Below are 21,337 nucleotides of genomic sequence, written 5' to 3'. Positions count from 1 at the left end.
AAGAACGCAGCGACAGATGACCTTTAAAACTGTTTTGCCCTTCTACCTTATGTGATCAGAGTGAATACAAGAATAACCAAGACAGAAAATGTCACAAGGGTTCTAAATACTGGAAGAAAATGAGGAAATAAAACAAAAAGTACTGCAACTTGGGGAGCAAATGTATATGCTTTTATTAATTTAACCAATATGGCTTCATTATTCCTTGAACCAACCCTCTCTATCTGATTCACTGCAAACCCCCCTTTTGTGTCTACTGGACTCAAACACATGACAATATAGAAAAGAGTGTCGACCACAGTACCATCTAAAGTCAAATGTTTCATTGTGGAATTCTCTTAGAAATGTGAATAAGAACCTCCCAAGTGTGAGATGATGTGACATTTAAAAAGCTTTTACACAAAACCCCTTTTAAAAGCTGGACGTTTTTCACGTTGCTTCACTGTATAACAGTGAACAACATAAATCAGACAAAGAAAGTCAATTTCCCACCTTCAGAGGTAGCGTTAGAGCTGTAACAGAGGCGGGACCAAGGCCTGTCTGTCTGTCAGCTCTTGTGCTGTATAAGCTATAATACAGAACAGCAACAAGAAAAAAATAGATCTCTTTCACGCAGATACTGCAAACCTAATGGAATGACAGCAAAAACAGAAGATACGGCATTTATCCTCACCTTTCACACAGAACCCAACAAAGTGGAACATTGTGGCAACCGTATGTGCTTTCACACAGCAAAGTTATGTCCCACATTGCTTTTGAACACAACAGGGCCACACAGATGCTGTCCTGTCTGCTGTTGCTCCATACTACCCCCAAAGGCAGAAAACTGACTGACCCCCCCCCCCCCCCCCCCCCCAAAAAAAACAAAGGTGAAAAAATGCCAGCTTTTACAGGCAGTGTAAAAGTGAGATACAAAAGGCTAAAAGGTTACTCTGCTCCCTCTCCTCCCAGTGTTTGGATAAAATAATGTGCTTTAAGTTCTGCATTTCAGGACGGGAGAAGCCTGCCTTAAGATAAATACATCAGCAGCTCTCTGAAAAACACTTGGTGTCACATCACTAGAAGAAGGAGGTACGTTAAACGATCATTTGCCAACAATTTTAAGACTGAAAGGTTGTGCTCGATAAAGACTTTAAACAAGTGCATTTGTGGGGGTGCAGCTTCAAGCAGAAGAATGTCAATCAGCTGCAATCAGATAGAAGGAGGGTGCATACAAATATATAAATATGATCCTGCATGCTGTGCAAAAAAAAAACATAAAACTTTGGTTAAAAAGATAAAATACCAAAAAAAAGAGTCAATGCTACAGCAGAGAAAAAGAGGCACTAGCTAAGCAGCAGACCAGAAGGCTTTCTTGTAGCGTAACAAAGGCGGCAACTCATGTGCATTTAAAAAAAAAAAAAAGTCTTGTAATTATGTTCAATGTCTGCCTTTCTCACTTCAACCTGAAACCAAATATAAAAAGTTCCAAATCTGCTTCAGATTTAAGACTATTTGTACGATCCCTTCTTGATGCCTCATTGAAATCATCTTGAAGGACATATATTGTCTATGGATGTTTTGACGTCTTCCCTGGTACACGGAAGGGAGGGCCTTTGCTACGAGGACGCCCGAGAGACATCATAGTCTGTGATGAGCTGTTTGATGAAGGACAGTTTGTGGTGGAGATATTCACAGCGCTTCTTCTCTTCCTGGTAGCCTGGAAACTTCTACGGACAGAGAACAAAACATGCCTTCAGAGGGGACAATTGCTAGAAGAAATAATCAGATCCAGGGTCAAACTGTTGCCATCATAAAACCATATGACCTGCATTAACGGCCATATAGGTCACTTTAATAACTTTTGTATGATTTATTAAAAAAAACTGAGCCATAAAGGGCAGAACTAAGCATTTATGTACGTATGTTATGAAATAGTGATTCTAAAAATCAACTTAAATCAATTTGAAGGAATTCTGTATCCAAAACTAATTCACTTTACCTTTCGATACTTGTTGTATTTTTCTAATATCTGATCTTCCATTACCTACATGGAGCAGAATACAATACAGTTGTTAATATGACTGCACAACATCATCAGCTATTGAGCAAGGCATGGGCCGGTGTGAGATTCTGATGGTATGATTACCTTGGGCAAACATATTACGGGTTGACGGTTACACTGTATTAATGGGTTATTTTGAAATATCTTTATTACTGAATTATGACCAGTCTAGGGTATACTTCGCCTCTCGCCTAAAGTTAGCTGGGATAGGCTCCAGCATACCCCTGCAACTCCCAAATCACAACAAATATTGTGTTAGTAAAAAACTAACTAAACAAAATGCAAATAAATGCAATCACGTGACCCAAGAAAGTCACAATATATATCTTTTTAAATATAGTGGCAGGTCATACTATTCACAAACTTACGTTTCCGGGTCATGTGATTATTGTTAGCATGAGTAATATGTTGACTGACAAACAGTCATCATAGAAACAGCATGACGCAATTTTTTTGGTAGTTTTTCATACCATGGTACACCTTGAAACCGGTAAGCGGCCCATGCCTACATTGAGCATATTACTTATAAACACTTTTAGGAAGTCACCTTGTGTTCTTTAGTACCGGGTGACATGCTCTTGATTTTGGCTCCAAGCTGAACAAACATGTGAGTGATGGTGGCGATTCGGGTGTGGAGGTCTTTGTATTCATCGTACTCTGCGCTGAAATCCTCTTGGTACCGCTGACGTTGCTCTGGGCTTGTGACCGTGACGTACGTGCTAAAAACAGACATAGCATCAACTTAGTAACAACACCAACATCTGACGCATCATTACAGAATTTAAATAGGACCCCCCACTAAAAGACATACAAGGGCGAGGAATCCCATTTTTAACTCCTGAATGATGCAACTGCATTTTGTGCCACAAGGTGGCAGCATTACACAGGCATGACATGTATTAAGGAACAATTACTGCAGAGAACCACTGAATAGGCAGACAATCATACTGTAATAATACACAAATTAATTCTATATTATATTATTAATACCCCCGCCACCCTAGTGAGTGTAATGTACCCGTGCATGCGTGGGTTTTCTTTGGGTACATGTTTCCTCCCACATTCCAAAAACATTCATTCATTCATTCATTTTCTACCGCTTTTCCTCACGAGGGTCGTGGGGGTGCTGGAGCCTATCCCAGCTGTCTTTGGGCGAGAGGCGGGGTACACCCTGGACTGGTCGCCAGCCAATCACAGGGCACATATAGACAAACAACCATTCACACTCACATTCATACCTATGGACAATTTGGAGTCACCAATTAACCTAGCATGTTTTTGGAATGTGGGAGGAAACCGGAGTACCCGGAGAAAACCCACGCATGCACGGGAAGAACATGCAAACTCCACACAGAGATTTGCAAAAACATGTTGGGTTAATTAGCCTAGACTCCAAATTGTCCATAGGTATGAATGTGAGTGTGAATGGTTGTTTGTCTATATGTGTCCTGTGATTGGCTGGCGACCAGTCCAGGGTGTACCCTGCCTCTCGCCCAAAGACAGCTGGGATAGGCTCCATCTTGCCCCCACGACCCTCGTGAGGATAAGCGGCATAGAAAACGGATGAATGGATGTAAATGCATGTAAACACAAACACCTCCAGCTGGCCACAGTGATGACTCAACATATAACAAATCATGTTTCGACTCACAGCACATAATCGGGCTTCTCCTCCAAGTCCTTATCATTTGTGATGTCACAGTCTAAAAAGAAAACACACAAAAACAATACATTAAGAAACTGACACTATAAGCCAGTTAAGTACCCTGCATGATTCTTAAAAGTTTTTTTTGTAAGTGTGTACACCCACATACAAGCTCTAAGCTCAGGAGAGGAGTTCACCTTCGGGAGATAAAGTGCTCTAAGAGCTGTTGTTGAGCACAGGAACATAACAGGAGGACTCAAGAGAGTGAGCTTAGGGGTCGCAAACACACCCAAGCTTATGAGTTATTACCGTGTAAGTGCACCAGGAGGCTACCTGTGGTGTTTAGGGAACTGAGCATGGAATGGTTAAAATGTTATTTTGTGCACAAGGAACTAAATTAGCAACAAAGAAAGGAAAGCAGGAAAAGAGGGTTTAAAAAAAAAAGAAAAGCAGATCTTACTCCCAAGTTTGTCCTGGTTCTGCTTGGGATCAGGACTGTTCTCCGACCATCCTCTGTCCTGCTTTTCTTTGAACCTTTCCCGCTCTTTGTCTTTGTGCTTTTTGGATTTCTTCTTCCTTTGCTGCTGCTGAGTGCCGACCGACTCAACCTGAGGCGGAGTGTGGTTCTTCGCTTTGGTTCCGTGCTGGTTGGACACATCTGACGTACTCGACGTTTTGTGCGTTAGAGGAGAGCCGTGTAGCCCTCCTGGTGACCCATCAATGCTCCCCGTTGTGTTAGGAGTTCCCTGGAAATCAGTCTTGAGAGAGTGGAAACATGGAGGTGCACTAACGTGCGTGCTCTTATTATCTAAGAGTCCATTGCTAGACGGCTGCTGTTGCGTCCTGTTATCGCTTTGTCTCTGTCGCTTTGCAGCCAAAGCTTGTAGCGAATCAGAAGGCATGGGTCGTTTCTGGATCATGAAAAGAAAAATAAATATTAATCTGAGAGATCAGTGTAAAGGCAGTCTGACAATCATCACATCAAAGCCAACATGACCACTACTTACCCCAACTGGGTTCCTTGCCATGCTGTGATGTACCGTTCTATCCTCCGATGTCCTCAGTATTGAGCCGCTGGTGTGAGGATTCTTTGATTGGTCGTTGACATGGGGATGTAACTTCCTGGGTACGTAAAAGAAAGTGGAGGAAATTTGATCTTGTGCCAATACATTCATTACATCAATACATTAGTTTGCGCCAAAAAGTTTTCAAAAAGTATCATAACATGCAGCCCTACTGTGTTGCATACATGGGGGCGCTGTTATTAAACCGCAGAGTTGGACCCCATTAGTCAGACAGACTTGAAATTTCTCACATAGCTCAATGTGTTCTTGAGGGTGTTAAACCGCGTCACCCAAAAATTGGTACACACCCTGAGGCGACTAAAGCTGCAAAATTTTGAAAAACCAGAGACCGCCGTCAATAAAAGTGTCTTTGCAGGAGCATGTGTGGGATTTAGCTTCAAGGATATCTGTAATTCATGCATGCAAGTATGTCTTGTGAAGCATTAGGACATCCCCATGACATTTAGAGGCAGTTTAGTTCCAATTAAACACACCTTGGCAGCAACCTGCTGACCAGTTTCCGCTCCTCTTCATTGTAGCTGGGCCAGTCCCTTCGCACATGCTTGTAGAAGTCTTCTCTCAATAGGTAGCTGCTATCTTTGGGGTTCACCTTTGCTACCTGAAACACAAGGCAAGTTAAATCTTTTGCCATTGTGCTGATATTCTACAGTGTCAGGTTTGTAGGTTTCTTTCTAAATAAACTAAACCAAAACACACACACACAAAATTACTTGAAACTGGTCCTTAATCTTGTCAGACTGTCTCTGCCTGTGAGGTTTATGTTCTGTGGGTAGCTAACAGAATGTACCGTCCCAAAAACAACTACAAGGTTGAAAACACAGGAAACACAAAATAGAAAAGGACAAATTTGTCTAACTGCAGCTGTACACCACAGCAGACAATAAAAATAAACATACTGTCTTGTCAAATTAATATAATACCTCACAACAGCATTAACTAAGCATAATAACATTAGACTGTGCGAGTACATAGGCTGAGTAGAGTATCCGTATCCATACATCAGCCACAACAATGATGCACAATTTCATTAGTGCACTTCTAGTACACGCATTGCAACCACAATAAACATTGTCAAGTTTAGACTGTGAATGAAGTGTCCTTTTAGTGTCTGTGTTCGTACTTCCTCCATACCTCTTCCAGTATGGCTCCAAGTTCTGCCTTGTCCTTGGGCGTGACCCGTTCCCTCTCCAGCCACAGCAGCAGTTCTGGCTTCCTGTAAGACTTGAGAGCCAGCAGGTGAATGATGCGTTCCCTGAGGGACTTCTGGTTGACTGAGGCCATGCTGCCGCTCCACCGGCTCATTATGGGGGGTTTGCAGAAGCCGCCGTCTGATGCAGACAGAAGAGGTGGCCTCTTTTGGAACTTGATGCTTTTGCCTGAGCACACATAATAGTAGAGCCTGATTAATCGCTAGGGGAGACGCTATAATAAGCTTTACCACTAAGTCTATAGTTGTAATACACAGCCACCTATCTTGTGTTACAGAACAAACCACTACTGGTAACATCTGTCGCCAGGACATTAGACAAACTCCATCGATCAATAAAGGGGCAGGGGAGCTCATACTCCAATACACTTTAATACACTCCTCCAGTTCCGTTCCCACAGTGAACGCTACAGGGCTTCATTTATTCTACATGCCATCCAACTGTACAATATTATTATTTACATTATTGCACAATACTGTAGGTTCTCCCTTGATTATAATGTACTTGGATTTCATTCATTCATTCACTACCGCTTTTTCCTCACAAGGGTCACAGGGGTGCTGGAGCCTATACCAGCTATCTTCGGGCGAGAGGCGGGGTACACCCTAGACTGGTCGCCAGCCAATCACAGGGCACATATAGACAAACAACCATTCACACTCACATTCATACCTATGGACAATTTGGAGTCGCCAATTAACCTAGCATGTTTTGTTTTGAATGTGGGAGGAAAACCGGAGTACCCGGAGAAAACCCACGCATGCACAGGGAGAATATGCAAACTCCACACAGAGATGGCCGAGGGTGGGTACTTAGATTTATTTATATTTTTACTCAGAATTTATAAATATGAATCTTGTTTATCTGATATATGTTTGTATCAGTACACAATTTGAAGCTAACTTCTTATACTTGAACGTGATACTTTTTATACGTGGCCTGGACCGTTGCACCACTCATGTACAGGATGGGCATGTTGGAGCAGTGAGAGCCACAGTATCTCCCCAAGCTAATCTCATTACAGTACATCTTAAGCTGCACTTTGGAGGTTACAGTAGGGCAACATTATACAAACAGATGCCTTTAATTTCAACCAATTGCAAAGATACAGTGACTACGTTATTATTCAACCTGGGCCGTAAATCACCATATACCATGTGCACATATGCCACGTGGCTCTTCTATAGCTTTGACATACGTCATGACCCGGTAGTTTATACTGTAGATCTCCTCCCGTGGCAGATGTGCTTGTATGTGCATGCTGCTGAAACATCTTCACCTTAAAAAGCATGCTGTTACACAATCCACAAGGGTTAAATTTGAGCAAGAGAGCCCGGAGCTCAGTACTGACATGGGGGTCGAACAATCCTGCCAGGAAAGAATATTGCATAAGAGCAGTAGCAAAGGCTGGAGAGGAGAAATATGACAAAAGAAGCTGGCAAGTAGATGCCTCAGCACGTTATGATTAATACGTGCTCGTGATTGCGAGCATCTGATTCAAACGCACAACACATCAAAGACAATGTTCATTAAACTATGACAATGTTGTTTGTGGCTGATCATGTATGGCTTTTACTTTTTTTTTTCTATTATGCGCCTAAAAGGAACTGCAGTAAAATGTCAATAGTTTAAAGGCATTAGCTGCCAAAATGACAATGTGGCCCACTTTGTGTTTTTTCCCCCTGAAGCTGGATGCTTGTGTCAGGGGAATTTCACTCGCAGCCAATTGCTTAAAAATGTAATGTTCCGCTAAAAATCAGTCTCAGTAATGCAATCGCCAATAAGCCAAGAAACATAGTTGTATAAGCCAAATAAAGAGTGACATTCGACCTACAGTATGCAACGATTTAACAATTGACCACCTGATATCTGTTAGAGCCCTGCAGAAGTTACCCTTTAGCAAGGCAGCGTTCTTTATCTAGCACTCACACTTGTCCTAGGTCCCCACTTACTGGGATGCGAGGCTCCCGGTTTGATCTCAATGGCGGAGCGGCTCCAACTATCCTTCTCCACTTGAGACATCCTCTCGCGGGTCATCTGGTAGGAGTCCTCGGTGGCGCACACAGTGATCTTGTCCTGGATGACCCCTTGTCCTTCCAGTTGCTCACGGCCATCGCTGCAAAAATAAAAATACAAACATAAAAGAGCCACTTGGCTGCAGGGGATTTTAACTGTCAAGTGCCATGAAGACAAAGTCCCGTTGAGCTAACTCAGAGCAGCATACCAAAATGGACAGCGTGGCTTTGCGGTGGGAGCTGGCTAAGATAGCCTATATATATATTATGTCACAGACTGCATCCTGTACACTATACCCGAGCACGGTGCAGAAAGAGAGAGGCTCATGACAGGCTCCAGCCTGTGGAAAACCTCTAGCTTGGCTCGGTTTAACTTGGCTCCAGACAGTGGGCCTTACAAAAACTCTTCTAGGACAAAAGTCATTGCATCACACACATAATCATTGGCCTGACTTTATCTGCAAATGCATGATTGTACTCTTTTTTTGCCTTTGTCTTTGACTCACAACTCACTTATCAAGCAGCCAAAGAGTGGCCTGTATGTTACTTATTAAAATAAGCTGAACTATATTGTTTGTTGATTCTCTTTTCGATTCTTAGCTGCTAGATCGAAACAAAATCATTGTGTTTGACTTTTAAGGTTAGCTTCATACCTTGAAAAATATTGATGGATGCAGTCAAAGCTGGCCTGAGGTTGGTCTTTGCAGTCGCTGGATAGGTAGAAGGAGAAGACGCGAAGAGCATTGGGTGACTCTTCTGTAGGGGCTGGCAGCTTGATGTACTATAAAGTAAACAGCAGAGGAATAATGATCAGTGATATAAAAACATATACATGGTATGGAAAACCAATAACGCTGTGACTTAAAGATGCATCATAAGGGAAATGTACATTGTACAACAGAGAGCTGCAACCAACATTTTAAAGCGCATTCAGAGGTAGATAAAGCTGCTCGGTGCTGGCTCACGATACTTCAAATGCAGCTAATGCAGTATTTTGATCTGCGCTGAGAAGAGACCCCGGTAGTTATTTGCTTTTTATAGTCCACGGACTCAGAGACTGTAGGAATCTTAACAGTTGATTGAATAACGGTATTTTAGAGGTGTCCTGTTAAAACTTCTTCCATATGGATATTGCAGCCTTGAGTATCGGCCAATACCGTTATTGATCTGATACGAGCAAGAATCACTGTCACTGTAGCCTGGTTAATTTTGTAACATTGTTGGTTAAATTGGTATGCAGATCAAAAAGATCTGCTGTGGCGAGTCCGTAATCAGGAAAAAGCTGAAAGAAGCAAATAATGTTGGTTATTGGTGTGCCGCAAAACGTAAAAAACGTGCCGTGGCTCAAAAAAGGTTGAAAAACACTGCTATAATCAACCAAGAGACAGCGATCATTTATTAATTTTTGGAGCTTTGAACTGCGATATAGCGAGGGATGAACATAATGTCCCGCCTCAGTGTTCATGAGTGTGAAATAAGATATTCAGCTCACTGTGCAAGTCTTTACTTGCAGGCTTTTGCAACAATTTCATCAAACTCTGCTACTACTACAACAACTCCATAGACAGCTGGACTCAGTTTTAAAAAGCTGGTTTCAGCCTCCAGTGCACGTAAAACTGACGGACCTCCGCCTTTGACATAACTCAATAAAGGGACTAAGTGGTGTTTGCTTGTGTGCATCCCATCAGTTATACTAGTACATACCCTTTAAGCTTGTAAATGTCAACCCTGGATGTCATGAGAGACTTAGGTGAGGAAACATTCATTGATGCGAGATGGTAGTGTTGGCATTCTGCTAGATGGACCAGAAATCTCCATAAACAAAACAAAAAGGGAAAATAGATTGTTTATGGCAAACAAGATATGAAATGATATCTCTTTGCCTCTAATTGGATACATTGCCGGTGTTCCATTTCCAGGGGAATTCACATGTCAGATTGACTACGTGATGTGGGAAAATGCCATTTGACAGGAGTGTGCTGGTGGACGAATGAGGGGGGTGGGGGGGTCAGTATGCAAAATGGAAGAACTTCAGGCAGCTATAAAACGGTGCTGGCCTTGTTAAAAGCCAGCTTTCCTCTCTGCATTTACACTAACTGGGAGCACATGGCTGAGCATGATTTATTTAAAGGCAAGGCAGTGCTGTCGACCCTGAGATACTGGCTGGGTCGACATCTCGACATTGGAGGAGGACAGTGCAGGAGTGCCCATTTATTTGGTAGAAGCTGTGGATCAGTTTTAGTGCAGGAGGAACTTCCGTTGTGTGCAGGGTTACGGATGACATGTGATGTGCGTGCCCTCTGCAATCACTTCTGTGAACACGCATGTGGTGGGGTGCACCTCAGTCGCACTTCCCCAGTTTGACTGTCCAATGAGAGTGCACAGCTGGCGTGGACCGTGACGAGTGAGCGTTTGCGCCGCACTTGAAACGTGCGTTGTGCACACTGATGACGAGAAGGCAGCGGATGCGGCTGGAGGGGCCCAGCAGAGGCGGGCAAACCAGATTTTCTGTTAATAATGTGAGAAGACTAGAAATAAATGCGTACTGAAATACAAAATGTGAGTTGTGGATACATGCATGTTGGCTTTGTTGGTATCTTTTCCGATTATCGGTATCGGCAGCATAAAACCCTCATCGGGTTTTTGCAGGAATTTTGGGGCAATGCTTTCCCTAAAATAAATGTTTGAACTCCATATATTATAATTTTGGGGGTAGTAGGAGCAATGTGTTTTCAGTTATTCTGTATGCAAGATGTTGGCTGTGAAGATGTAACATTTGGTGGTGATTAAATTCAGGCCTGTTTTGCCTGGCTGGAGGTATGCAGGTTCCTTTTAACTATTCTAGTTATTTAAGGATTTTGTGTAAGGGATTGCGGGACACTGGCGTCACAGCCAGATGTTATAAGTGCATAGCGATGCCACAGCACTTTGCTGGTTCCTCGTGAGATCTCCAACCAGCAGACTTCCAGACTCCCGCTGTGCCAACTGCAAGAAGCACTCTTCACCGGGCTCCCAAGTAATTCTCCACAGCAATTCAAACTCAGACACCCTAACAAAAGTCTGAGCTCTTTAAGAATGCAACTGACCATGAACAATCAAATATTTATTGTCGTCCTTTCAAGTAAAACATTTGTGGAATCTGCTGGGATATCTTTAGAGATTGTTAAAGAGGAGAAACTGGAGCGAATCAAGCTGGATGAGTTAAGATGAAACAGAAATAGGCTTACAGGCAAGAGATTAACACATTGCAATAAAAAGTTGCTTGGTAGGGTATTTGCTACTTTGTATTGGAGTAGCATAGTGAAAAAATCTTACCTGCATGTTGCATTGGGGTATTTTGTCTCACTTTTTTTTCATGATAAAACAGCTGCTAAAACTATTATGCGATCATTTTACAAATTTTCCTTCTTTAGGACACTAGTCACCAGTCTCTCTGACTATATTTCTTACTTTACTATTAATATTAATTGTGATTCTGTGAGTGGAGTTGTTGTGATGTACGCTTAGGTCTTTTGCTGCAGTCAACCACAAAACTTTTAAAAGGCATATTTTCCTATCATTTCTGGTAAGATTCCAAATTGTACAACCTTTCCGATGTTGGAATTAGGAACTTACAGGTTAGTTCTTCTAGGTATTATGGACAATGTCATTGTTAAAATGATCATAAAAGAAACTAAGAACAAGAAAAAAATTACAGTTCTGATCGGATTTGGACATTAATTTGGTATGAAATAATTACGGCTGACAAATGATTAAAAATGGTAATCAAATTAACTACAATTTTAAAGTTAATTATGATTAATCACTATTGGCAACTATGTGTGAAATATGCCAATTTTTACTGCATTTTATTAACAGAAAGATAAATGACAAGACAGGATTATATTTAATATTTGTATGTAATCAAACATGTCTAAAAGTCCATTTACCTAACACTAGTCTCTTTAACTGTATGATTATGGGCGCTAAGAGGCTGCGTTCAAAGACATCACGTAAATGTACACATTTTCAGTATATTTTCTGGCATTTCTCAGCATACTTAAATGCAGCAAATTGTACATCTGAATTAAGAGTTACAAAGTGAGTGATAACAATACCGTATTTTCTGGACTATAAGTCGCACTTTTTTTTTCATAGGTTGGCTGTTCCTGCGACTTATACTCCAGAGCGACTTATAAATGAAAAAACTGTTTATGTTACATAAACACTGGACACCATTTCTGTTTATGTTTATTTTTTGTGTAGCTGAATAACCATTGTGTTAGCATATCTTACACTTATTCAGCCTGTTCTCTATTCTTTTATTGTTAGAACTTGCCTTCCAAGATGACGTGATGTTTGTTTTGGTCAAGTAGTTTGTCAAATAAATTACCCACAAAAAATGCGACTTATGTATGTTTTTTTCTACCTAATTATGCATTTTTGGTCTTGTGCGACTTATACTCCGGAGCGACTTATAGTCCAGAAAATACGGTATATGCTTCATGTTTTTCTTTGTTTTTCTGATTATTTTGACCACAAATACATGCATAATAAAGATGTTGTGGTGATGTTCGCAGTGGCCCTGAATGCATCTCACGTTCTGGTAATGAGAAGGAATAACGGGCTTGAGACGCGAGTTGAAAACACATATACTGTATTATGGTGTTTGTGTATGGAGGTGTGCTTGCTCTGTTGCGCATGTGTTAATTCAATTAGTTACCGCCATTAACGCGTTACTTTTGACAACCCTAAAAAAAAAATTCTACCAAAAGCGCTGACAACCAATAAAAACGTAAAATTTGTTTCGAAGGAACCACAGTTTCATTCTAGGTCATAAATCTCTCGACCAAGCCGGACGGGGAAAGGCTCCTTTTCCTGGCGTTATCCAGCTTCAAAAGTTGATGGAACAAAAACTGTGAGAGACTGCTGTCGGTGCATGGGGCTTATGTTTCCTGCAAACTTTGGCTGAATGTGGGGTCGGGTGTAGATCTCATGCAGCCTATTGTTTCTACATCCTCTGCAGCCTAAGTAATGGCTATCTGAAAACAGGCCGTCTTTTGTTCCAGCCTCCTCGGCTCCAGAGAGAGATGCCATGGCACTGCCTCGCCTCTCTGGCTGATGGGAGGAGGAGGAGGAGGAATGAAAACCTGTCGCCACTACCGCTGTCTGTTACCAGCAGGAGGCGAGCCACCCTGGGCTGGATGCACGGTACACACGGCCAAAAGCTCATCTCACTGGGGTGTAATCAACATTTCTGTCACTCGCAAGGCCAAAGATGAGCTATCTGTGAGGCACGCACAAAAACACATATACATCAGACAGCCGCTGACTTCTCATTCCCACTCACTCTCAAGTAAACTTATGGCATCCCAAAACAGGGAGAAATGCTGTTCCATGGACGAACCACAACTAAGGTGGCAATGTGTGAAAGGGTACCAATAATCTAAGAAATACAGTCGTGTTATACCATTGTTTCTGTGAGCTATCTTGGACTATTTAGCTAACTTGGACTCGGACAGGCGGGTACTTTTTTAAGTTACATTTTACTTAATTTTTTTTGCCAGGAATTTGGTTTGAATTGGGGAACAAAATTGATAAATGCATGTACAACATTCTATTTACGTTTTTATTACATTATTAGAGCCCTATCGGCATGAAATAACACCCCTATAGTCACTTATACACTTTCATTCATTCATTCATTTTCTACCGCTTTTCCTCACAAGGGTCCCAGCTGTCTTCGGGCGTGAGGCGGGGTACCTGCCCTGGACTGGCCAATCACAGGGCACATATAGACAAACAACCATTCACACTCACAATGGACCGTTTGGAGTGGCCAATTAACCTAGCATGTTTTTGGAATGTGGGAGGAAACCGGAGTACCTGGAGAAACATGTCAAACTCCACACAGAGGGTGGAATTGAACCCTGGTCTCCGTGCTGTGAGGTCTGCGCGCTAACCACTAGACCACCGTGCCGCCCACTTATACACTTATATTAGCCAATTAAGTTGACATAATAATATTATGTCATATATTATTATTATAACATATTAAACATAAATAAGACATAAATAAGACATAACACACTCAGACTTTTGCATTAACAGAGCTCATTTTCTGAGACGCATACTTCCTTTTTGGTCAAAGAGAGACTCCACTGACGCACTTCAATCTCTTTATAAACAGATAACACTTCTCAGGCCCCGCCTTAAAAGCTGCACACAACAAGTCGGATATTACATTACACCATGTCTTTTGAAGTCCTTAATTGTTATTTTGTTCATTCAGCCATTTTTAAACTGTAACTTGACCCAGTTTTACATCTGTAACTATTCATCTCTATTTTATCATTTTTACGACGCTTCAGTAATGCCTCTCGCTGAGCTTCACATGCTGGGTGATTAATGTGACTGCCTCCACTGGGAGACAGTGCGTGTAATCAAGACTGAGCCTGTAATCACCTTCCATTCGCTTTCATTTGCAATTTCACAGACAGACAGAGCCAAGAGCACCCATGCTCAAGGGAGAGGAAATCAGGAGGGAGAATATGAAGGAAGAGAGGCGTGCTGTAGCACCAGCATCATTCAGTTTTTCCCTAAAACTGTGCCAAGAAACATTTGTTTCTAGCAGGTGCTCGGGGGCCAGACTGTCAACAAATTGTGGGTCACCGCGACCCCTCTCTGTGCGCCCCCAAGGCCGGCTCCACGCATACATGAAAACAAGTGCCCTTTCATGTCTCATAAGCCTGGAGCGTGGACCTTCACGTGAGGGAATTAGACGGGATGTGGTTCTTGTAAGCTAAGACGGGCTCGGCATCTCTGAGCACAGAACACATTTTTCACCATCTCAGTGGCCACTTGTGTCAAACTCACACATTTGGACAAATAAACACTGTATGAAATATGACCACTCCACAATGTTTACAATGCCTGCTTGTTCAGGAACCAGAATGGAGAGGAATCTCTGAGGTCGAACAATTTTTTACCCATATTTACCCAATTAAAAACAGTAAAAAAAATTATATTCCAAAAAAAAAAAAAACACTTCCTCTGATGCACACTCGAAGGTGAAGCTTGTTGTTGTTTCCCCCCTGGTTTCTGCCCTGTATTTGATCCGAAAATAAGTCAAATATCCCAATTCGATATTGATATTGGTATCAGCATCGGATTTGAACAACTTATATCTATAATCGCTGATAACAGCACTACGGTACTTCTACCCAGCAGCGCCAAAATAGAGCCCACATGATCACAACATCGGGGTGTGCTAACGTGCTAAAAAAGGAGCAGGAGTGACGACAAAGTCTGAAAGACCGACCCCATCTAACATCCAAAGCAGCAGTACAAAAAAACAGCATGACGATCTTTGCACGACCACGGGGTAAAAAAAACAAACAAACATGGTATTATGAAAAGTCATGTAAAAACATAAATCATACATCTATCAGGTTTGCTCTGCCGTTTCCTTGGCAACATGGGGTAGCTGGCTTCATTGCCCCATATTACATACTATTACATACACGAGATGACATTTGAACATGAATTTTAAGAAAAGTGCAATGAAAATTTTTTTTTATTTTACCGAGTCCATACAATACAATATAGGAGCATTTTTACATGTTTATTGTCCTACAAATTGATGCTTGAACTTATCACTGTCAACATTTCTTGAGACCAAATAAACCACTGTTATGATGATACAAAATAATAATAAATAACAATGCATAGTTTTTTTACATCAGGGCTGTAAAATTGTCCATTGAAAGTTATTATTAAAATATATATAAATATTACACCACATATGGCATATGTTGATGCGAGTGTATCCGTGCTCTGCCTGCTTGGCTATGTTGGTGAGGGGCTGGGTTGCATTATGGAGAGTTGTTGTTTTTTTTTTGACAGCTTTCAGATGTGCATTGCACAGCATTACGGAGGTGGGGCTCACTCACTCCCACGAGTCTGCTCAGCGGTTGCTTCACCTTTGTTGAAGGCTTGTATTTAATTACCGAATGAACGCATGATGCAAGAAACACTTAGCTGCACACTCTTACTTGCTTAATATAGAAAGCATTTTGCTTAAGTGTCAACAAGGATCTCTTCTATGTATAAGGTGTGTTAGGAAATAGAAATGGTGCTTGAAAAGTGGCGCTTACTTTGGTAAGCACATCTTAAGAACCTTGCTTTCTGTGGACTTTCGAGGCCAAGGTTAGTGACTCACTAAAAAAAGATTTGCTAAAGAATGAAAATTACCGGAACGCTGCCAGGGCAGAATCCCAAAACCGCTAAGGCAGGGGTCTCAAACACGCGGCCCGTGGGCCAAATGTGGCCCGCAGGACACTAGTTTGAGGCCCCCGCCTTGATATAAAAGTTTAATGTTAGTGCGGCCCGCGCAAGTTTGATATGGATGCTGTATGGTATCATGTAAAAAATTATTACGTTTGATTACTGTTCATGTTAAAGGTTAAATAACTGTTAATAGTTATCCTCCTATCTGTGTGGAAGTGGTAAGTTTTTGGCTATTTAAGTTTAAAGAAAATAACTTGAAGGCTACCGTTTAGGTCGCTAGCTCTCTAGTTTGCGAGTTAGCATGTGTCTCAAGACCCTGCAGTTGCGCAATATGTTGTAAATAAAAAGAGAATAAATGTGACTATAGTCGTGTTTTGTCATGTCTACAGGGCTCTAATAATGCTTTGTTCATTTTAATCTGAAAAAAATAATTTGTCTACCCACCAACTATATGTGGTTTCTTAAGTTTTTATTATTTGCCGTTTTATTATTATTATTATTATTATTATATGTATTTATTTATTACTGATTGATTGATTTTCTTTATTCTTGATTTGTTTATTTATTTTTCATATTATTTTGTGTATAAAAATAAAAAGTAAGATATTGGAGAACAGTGGAATGTTTTATCAGTGCTTTTCTTGTAGAAAATTGGAACCAAAGCAAAGTTTTTTTAATTTTTTTGTTTTTAATAAATGCGTTTTTTTGTTTTTGTTTTTTTGTTTGTAAAACCTGATGCGGCTCAGTCTCACACAAACCCGAGCTCCAGTGGCCCCCAAATAAATTGAGTTTGAGACCCCTGCTCTAAGGGCAAAACTATCGGTCCTAATGTATGCTCATAGAAACTATTATGTATGTGAATGTATTAAAATACAATGAGCGTAACACTGAACATCCCTGTGGTGTTTTTATTCTTCTGGCTTCCAGTCACTTTTGATTATTAAACACTTCCTGTGACCGTCAGCGATCCTCATTTTAAAAAGCCAAGAATGTAAACTTTATCTTAAGTTTGTACAAAAAAAGTGCCTGTATGCGTCCACTCCATTCTATGCTTTTTTTTTTTATCATCATGGTCATGGGGCATAAACATCCACTCCAGGGCAAAAAAGCACAACACACATCTGGACTGACTGTAATGCAATAGGATGAGGAAGTCAATTCATTCTGGGTGACAAAACACAGGCCACATTCCCTTGCTACTTGTTATTCAAATGAGAGGCGAGGGCGCACACAAAGCCAGCCGCGACGCACACTAGCGCTCAAATAAAAGCAATTGGCAAGCACTCCCCTCACCCTGTCTCCCTCATATGCACAGACACACCAAATAAACAAACACACAGATGGTCCTCAGGGGATTTCGGCTGGTCCGGCACAATGGGCAGGAGGTGGGACATGAATAAATCATGCCTTTTAATGCCTTCAGCCCCAAAACAAGATGCAAACACGTCATAACATGCAAAGGCAAACATTAAGCACGCAACAGTGTTATTCTCGCAAAAAGCTACAACAGAGAGCAAGTGCGGTCTAATGCGAAGAAGCTTGTCTAGACCTCAAACATACAAACACAGCCTTAACGGAGGAAGCTGTCATCCACAGAATTATGGCTCCTGTAATTACGTCTAAACATTCATTTGGTTAATAACTGTAGCTTGCAGACAGGTCTACCATCATGCTATCAATATAATGTTGGTTGCATTTGGTTTGCAGACATATGGCTATAGCACAAATCGGGCATTAAATCTGCATGACTGTCTTTCCCTTTGTTTGTAATGGTAATGATATTATTTTATTTGAACATGCATCAGATTATAATTGAGTGTATCACATAATCAGTTCACAGTTCCACATGTCCAAAAGGAGTAGGAAGAAGCAAAGCTTATTAAATCCTACCCCTCCATCTGGTACTTTTACAATCAGTAAATGTTACATTTGTTCACTTCCTGCTTTCCACAATACACTTTAAGGTTTTTTTTTTGTTTTTTTTTATTTTTTTAATAATGTACCTCGTACTTCGGTACAAGGTGCATTATTTTAAAAAAAAACAAATATATGACCATACAATGACATTATGTGTACCATTGTAAGTGTCAATATAGTGATATGTATAGCACATCATGACTGGTTCAAGACTCTTCATCCTTGTATTTAGCAAACATAAACTGCTTGTATTGTTTCTTGAATTGGCTCATCGTTGTGCATTGTTTGAGGGTCTTACTCAATCCATTCCATAGTTTGATTCCACATACTGAAATGCTATGGCTTTTTAACGTAGTCCTAGCATATAAGTGTTTCAATATTTGTCATTGTACACTCATTCCAGAAGAGTAGCCTCAACAAGTGCTATGATATAATAAGACTAAGAATACGACGGGTTGTCTTATATTTTACATGCAAACCAACAGGCGGTGGAAAACAACAAAAAGGTAAAAACCGATATAGAGTCGCATCGGAAAACACAATTGGTTCTGCACATGTGCAGAACGCGTCTACATCCGATCAGCCTATTTTACGGCATCTACAGATCGTAAAAGCCAGGCAACACGATTTGTACTACGCATGCGCAATATATGTCGTACTTGCACTATGTAATGGTTTTATTTCATTTGAACATGCATCAGATTACAATTGAGTGCATCACATAATGAGTTCACAGTTCCACATGTCCAAAAGGAGTAGGAAGAAGCAAAGCTTATTAAATCCTACCCCTCCATCTGGTACTTTTACAATCAGTAACTGCTACATTTGTTCACTTCCTGCTTTCCATAATACAGTTTAATGTTTTTTTGTTGTTTTTTTTTTAAATAATGCACCAGGTGATATGACCATACAATGACATAATGGGTACCACACTAACTGTCAATATATGTAGATTACGTACGTTGATAGATGATAGAAACATATAAAATATGTTATCAGTGCTGTCAACACCTAAATGTTAATGTTTGCCACAATTCACAAAATTCCCATTGGGACACATAGAGGGTTCTGCTGTAATACAGTCTGCAGACCCCACATAGACAAGTTAGCAGTCTTGTCGAGACAGGAAGGTGGCTGCAGCTATTTCCCCACCAGCCTGTGCAATTAGCATCGACTGAGAAGTAAAATACAGTATTCCCCAAGGACCTACTGTAGCGGTTCCTGACTATACACACACACACACACAATAAAATCTGGTGAAGCTTCTTGCAGATTATGGAGGCCAGAAAAATGTTAAGTACCGTAGTATTTTCTAAAAACGTGTGTGCAAAATTAAATTGTACTTTCCCATGAGGTAACAGGGCCAATGTGCGTCACAGAGGGTTCTCATTTGACATATGAATGGCTCCTCACCCCACTGTTGACTCTGGCTGTGTGCGTGCGTGTGTGTGTGTGTGTGTGTGTGTGTATGTGGGTGTCTGCTTCCCTCTTTTCCCAGTGCCTCTCCACAGTTACCAGCCTGACCCAGTAACCTGCAAGCCTTCTATATGCAATGAGACCCCTCCATCACAGATCACCACGACATCAATGTACTACATGTATGCTGCTTCTACAGTAGTGGCAAGTTGGCACGCATTCAAACTTGAGCCATTTATGAGTACGCTGTTGTTGTTTTTCCAAGAAATCCACATTTTAAAAAAAAGATAATTGTTTTGGAAAACTATTTAACAGCTTACTTGCAAGTCAGTTTTTTTTTCTATCGTATGCCTAACTATCGTTTACTCAACGTCAACAATGAAATAAGCTTTATGGTTTTGCAACAAAACAACTAATTCAGTTTACACCCATCATAGGTATTTTGCCATTAAACATACATTTTATTTAAGAATATACCCTACACTGTTATAGTTTTTTACATAGATCTGTCCATTTTTTTCTACATTTACTTACTACTAAGGTACTTATAAAATTGCATTTCTGGTTGGATGCTAACTGCATTTTGTTGCCCTGCACCAGTGACATGAGCAATAACAATAATGTTGAATCTAATCTAATCTAATCTACACTCAATTCCATCTATATCATCTATAATTTCCAATGCATATTGTGCTATAATAATCTCATCATGTACTCCAATGCTACAATTTGCACCTAATTTACCAAGTTGTGCATCATGTAATTATGTTTTTTTTCGTATACCTTCAATTCCTCTATCAAAATACATGGTTTATTGTGACTACAAGTGTATTAATAAGATGAAATTAATGGTACATCCCGTGTACTTTGGACTGAAGTGTGTTATATACTGACAACAACGATGCAAGAAAGTTGCAAGTAAATATAAAACATAAATAAATAAGATGCACTTACCCCCTGGCTCCCTTTAAAACTGATCAACGGCTCACTTGGTAAATTAGCCTGAGGGTAGAAAAATACATTTAAATGTTAATGGTTTGTTATTAGAAGCCGAAAAACAGCTTAAAAACATGTAACATACCACACATACTACGCGTTTAGCTAGCAATAAGCTCGCAATGTAAATGAAGATTAAACCAAGACAACTTTTGACAAGAGTGGCTGAGTGGTTCGGTAGCAACACCCACAAAGTACCTTAAGGTTCTGGTAAGCCTCCAGCGCTCGAATGGCAGTGTCGGTGAGCTTGACGTGATAAAATGTCCTGTTGGGGCTGTTTTTACTGTTCTTTCCACACGACAGCCCGTAGAGGTGCTCCTGCCTGAGAGAAGCCATCGCTGGCGGCGGGCTGGCTCTCACCAGTGCCACCTTCTCCTCTTCACTAAATTAAAGCAGCTTGTCCTCGCTCACCGCTCAACCAGGCGACGTCAGTCGACGTCACAAAGTGGGCGGGGCTATGATGACGACGCTGGGGGTGCACGCGCCAGGTTTTGGGACCTTCTTTATTTGCGTTTCTTCCAAGGACAGTCCATCCACTCATTTATGCTACTTCAATAAATACTCATTTTTTATTTACTTGTTTTTTAATCAAATACTGTATAGCTAACCTTACAGCATGAACACTGTGAAATGTTGTTTACTCATAAACATAAACTCATAAACAAATGTTCCAGTTTACTCATAAACTGGAACAGTTGACTCATAAACTGGAACATTCATTCATTCATTCATTTTCTACCGCT

General features: G+C 40.8%; 1 protein-coding gene across 1 annotated transcript; it reads right to left on the bottom strand.

Annotated features, from left to right (window-relative positions):
• Positions 1 to 857: 857 nt before the first annotated feature.
• LOC131139450 (RNA polymerase II elongation factor ELL2-like) lies at positions 858 to 21,027 on the bottom strand. Its single transcript, XM_058089089.1, has 12 exons — positions 20,793 to 21,027; positions 20,553 to 20,600; positions 8,651 to 8,778; positions 7,935 to 8,098; positions 5,906 to 6,150; positions 5,248 to 5,372; positions 4,697 to 4,811; positions 4,150 to 4,600; positions 3,696 to 3,747; positions 2,592 to 2,763; positions 1,982 to 2,026; positions 858 to 1,709 (listed from the first exon to the last, which is right to left on the bottom strand). The coding sequence occupies exons 1-12, from the start codon at positions 20,928 to 20,930 to the stop codon at positions 1,599 to 1,601; spliced, it is 1,794 nt and encodes a 597-aa protein (XP_057945072.1). The 5' UTR covers positions 20,931 to 21,027; the 3' UTR covers positions 858 to 1,598.
• Positions 21,028 to 21,337: the final 310 nt, after the last annotated feature.

The sequence above is a fragment of the Doryrhamphus excisus genome, chromosome 12 (assembly GCF_030265055.1).
Source record: "Doryrhamphus excisus isolate RoL2022-K1 chromosome 12, RoL_Dexc_1.0, whole genome shotgun sequence".
Classification (NCBI taxonomy): domain Eukaryota; kingdom Metazoa; phylum Chordata; class Actinopteri; order Syngnathiformes; family Syngnathidae; genus Doryrhamphus; species Doryrhamphus excisus.
Note: the sequence above shows the minus strand (reverse complement) of the source record. Positions and strands in the feature narration are given on the sequence as shown.

What these genes read in the sequence shown, in the direction of transcription:
- LOC131139450 (XM_058089089.1), bottom strand. Translation starts at nt 20,930, where the DNA reads ATGGCTTCTCTCAGGCAGGAGCACCTCTACGGGCTGTCGTGTGGAAAG. An exon ending in ATCCATCAATATTTTTCAAG is followed by an intron (nt 8,099 to 8,650) that starts GTATGAAGCTAA and finishes TTATTTTTGCAG; the next exon opens with CGATGGCCGTGAGCAACTGG. An exon ending in CCGGTACTAAAGAACACAAG is followed by an intron (nt 2,027 to 2,591) that starts GTGACTTCCTAA and finishes TGCTCCATGTAG; the next exon opens with GTAATGGAAGATCAGATATT.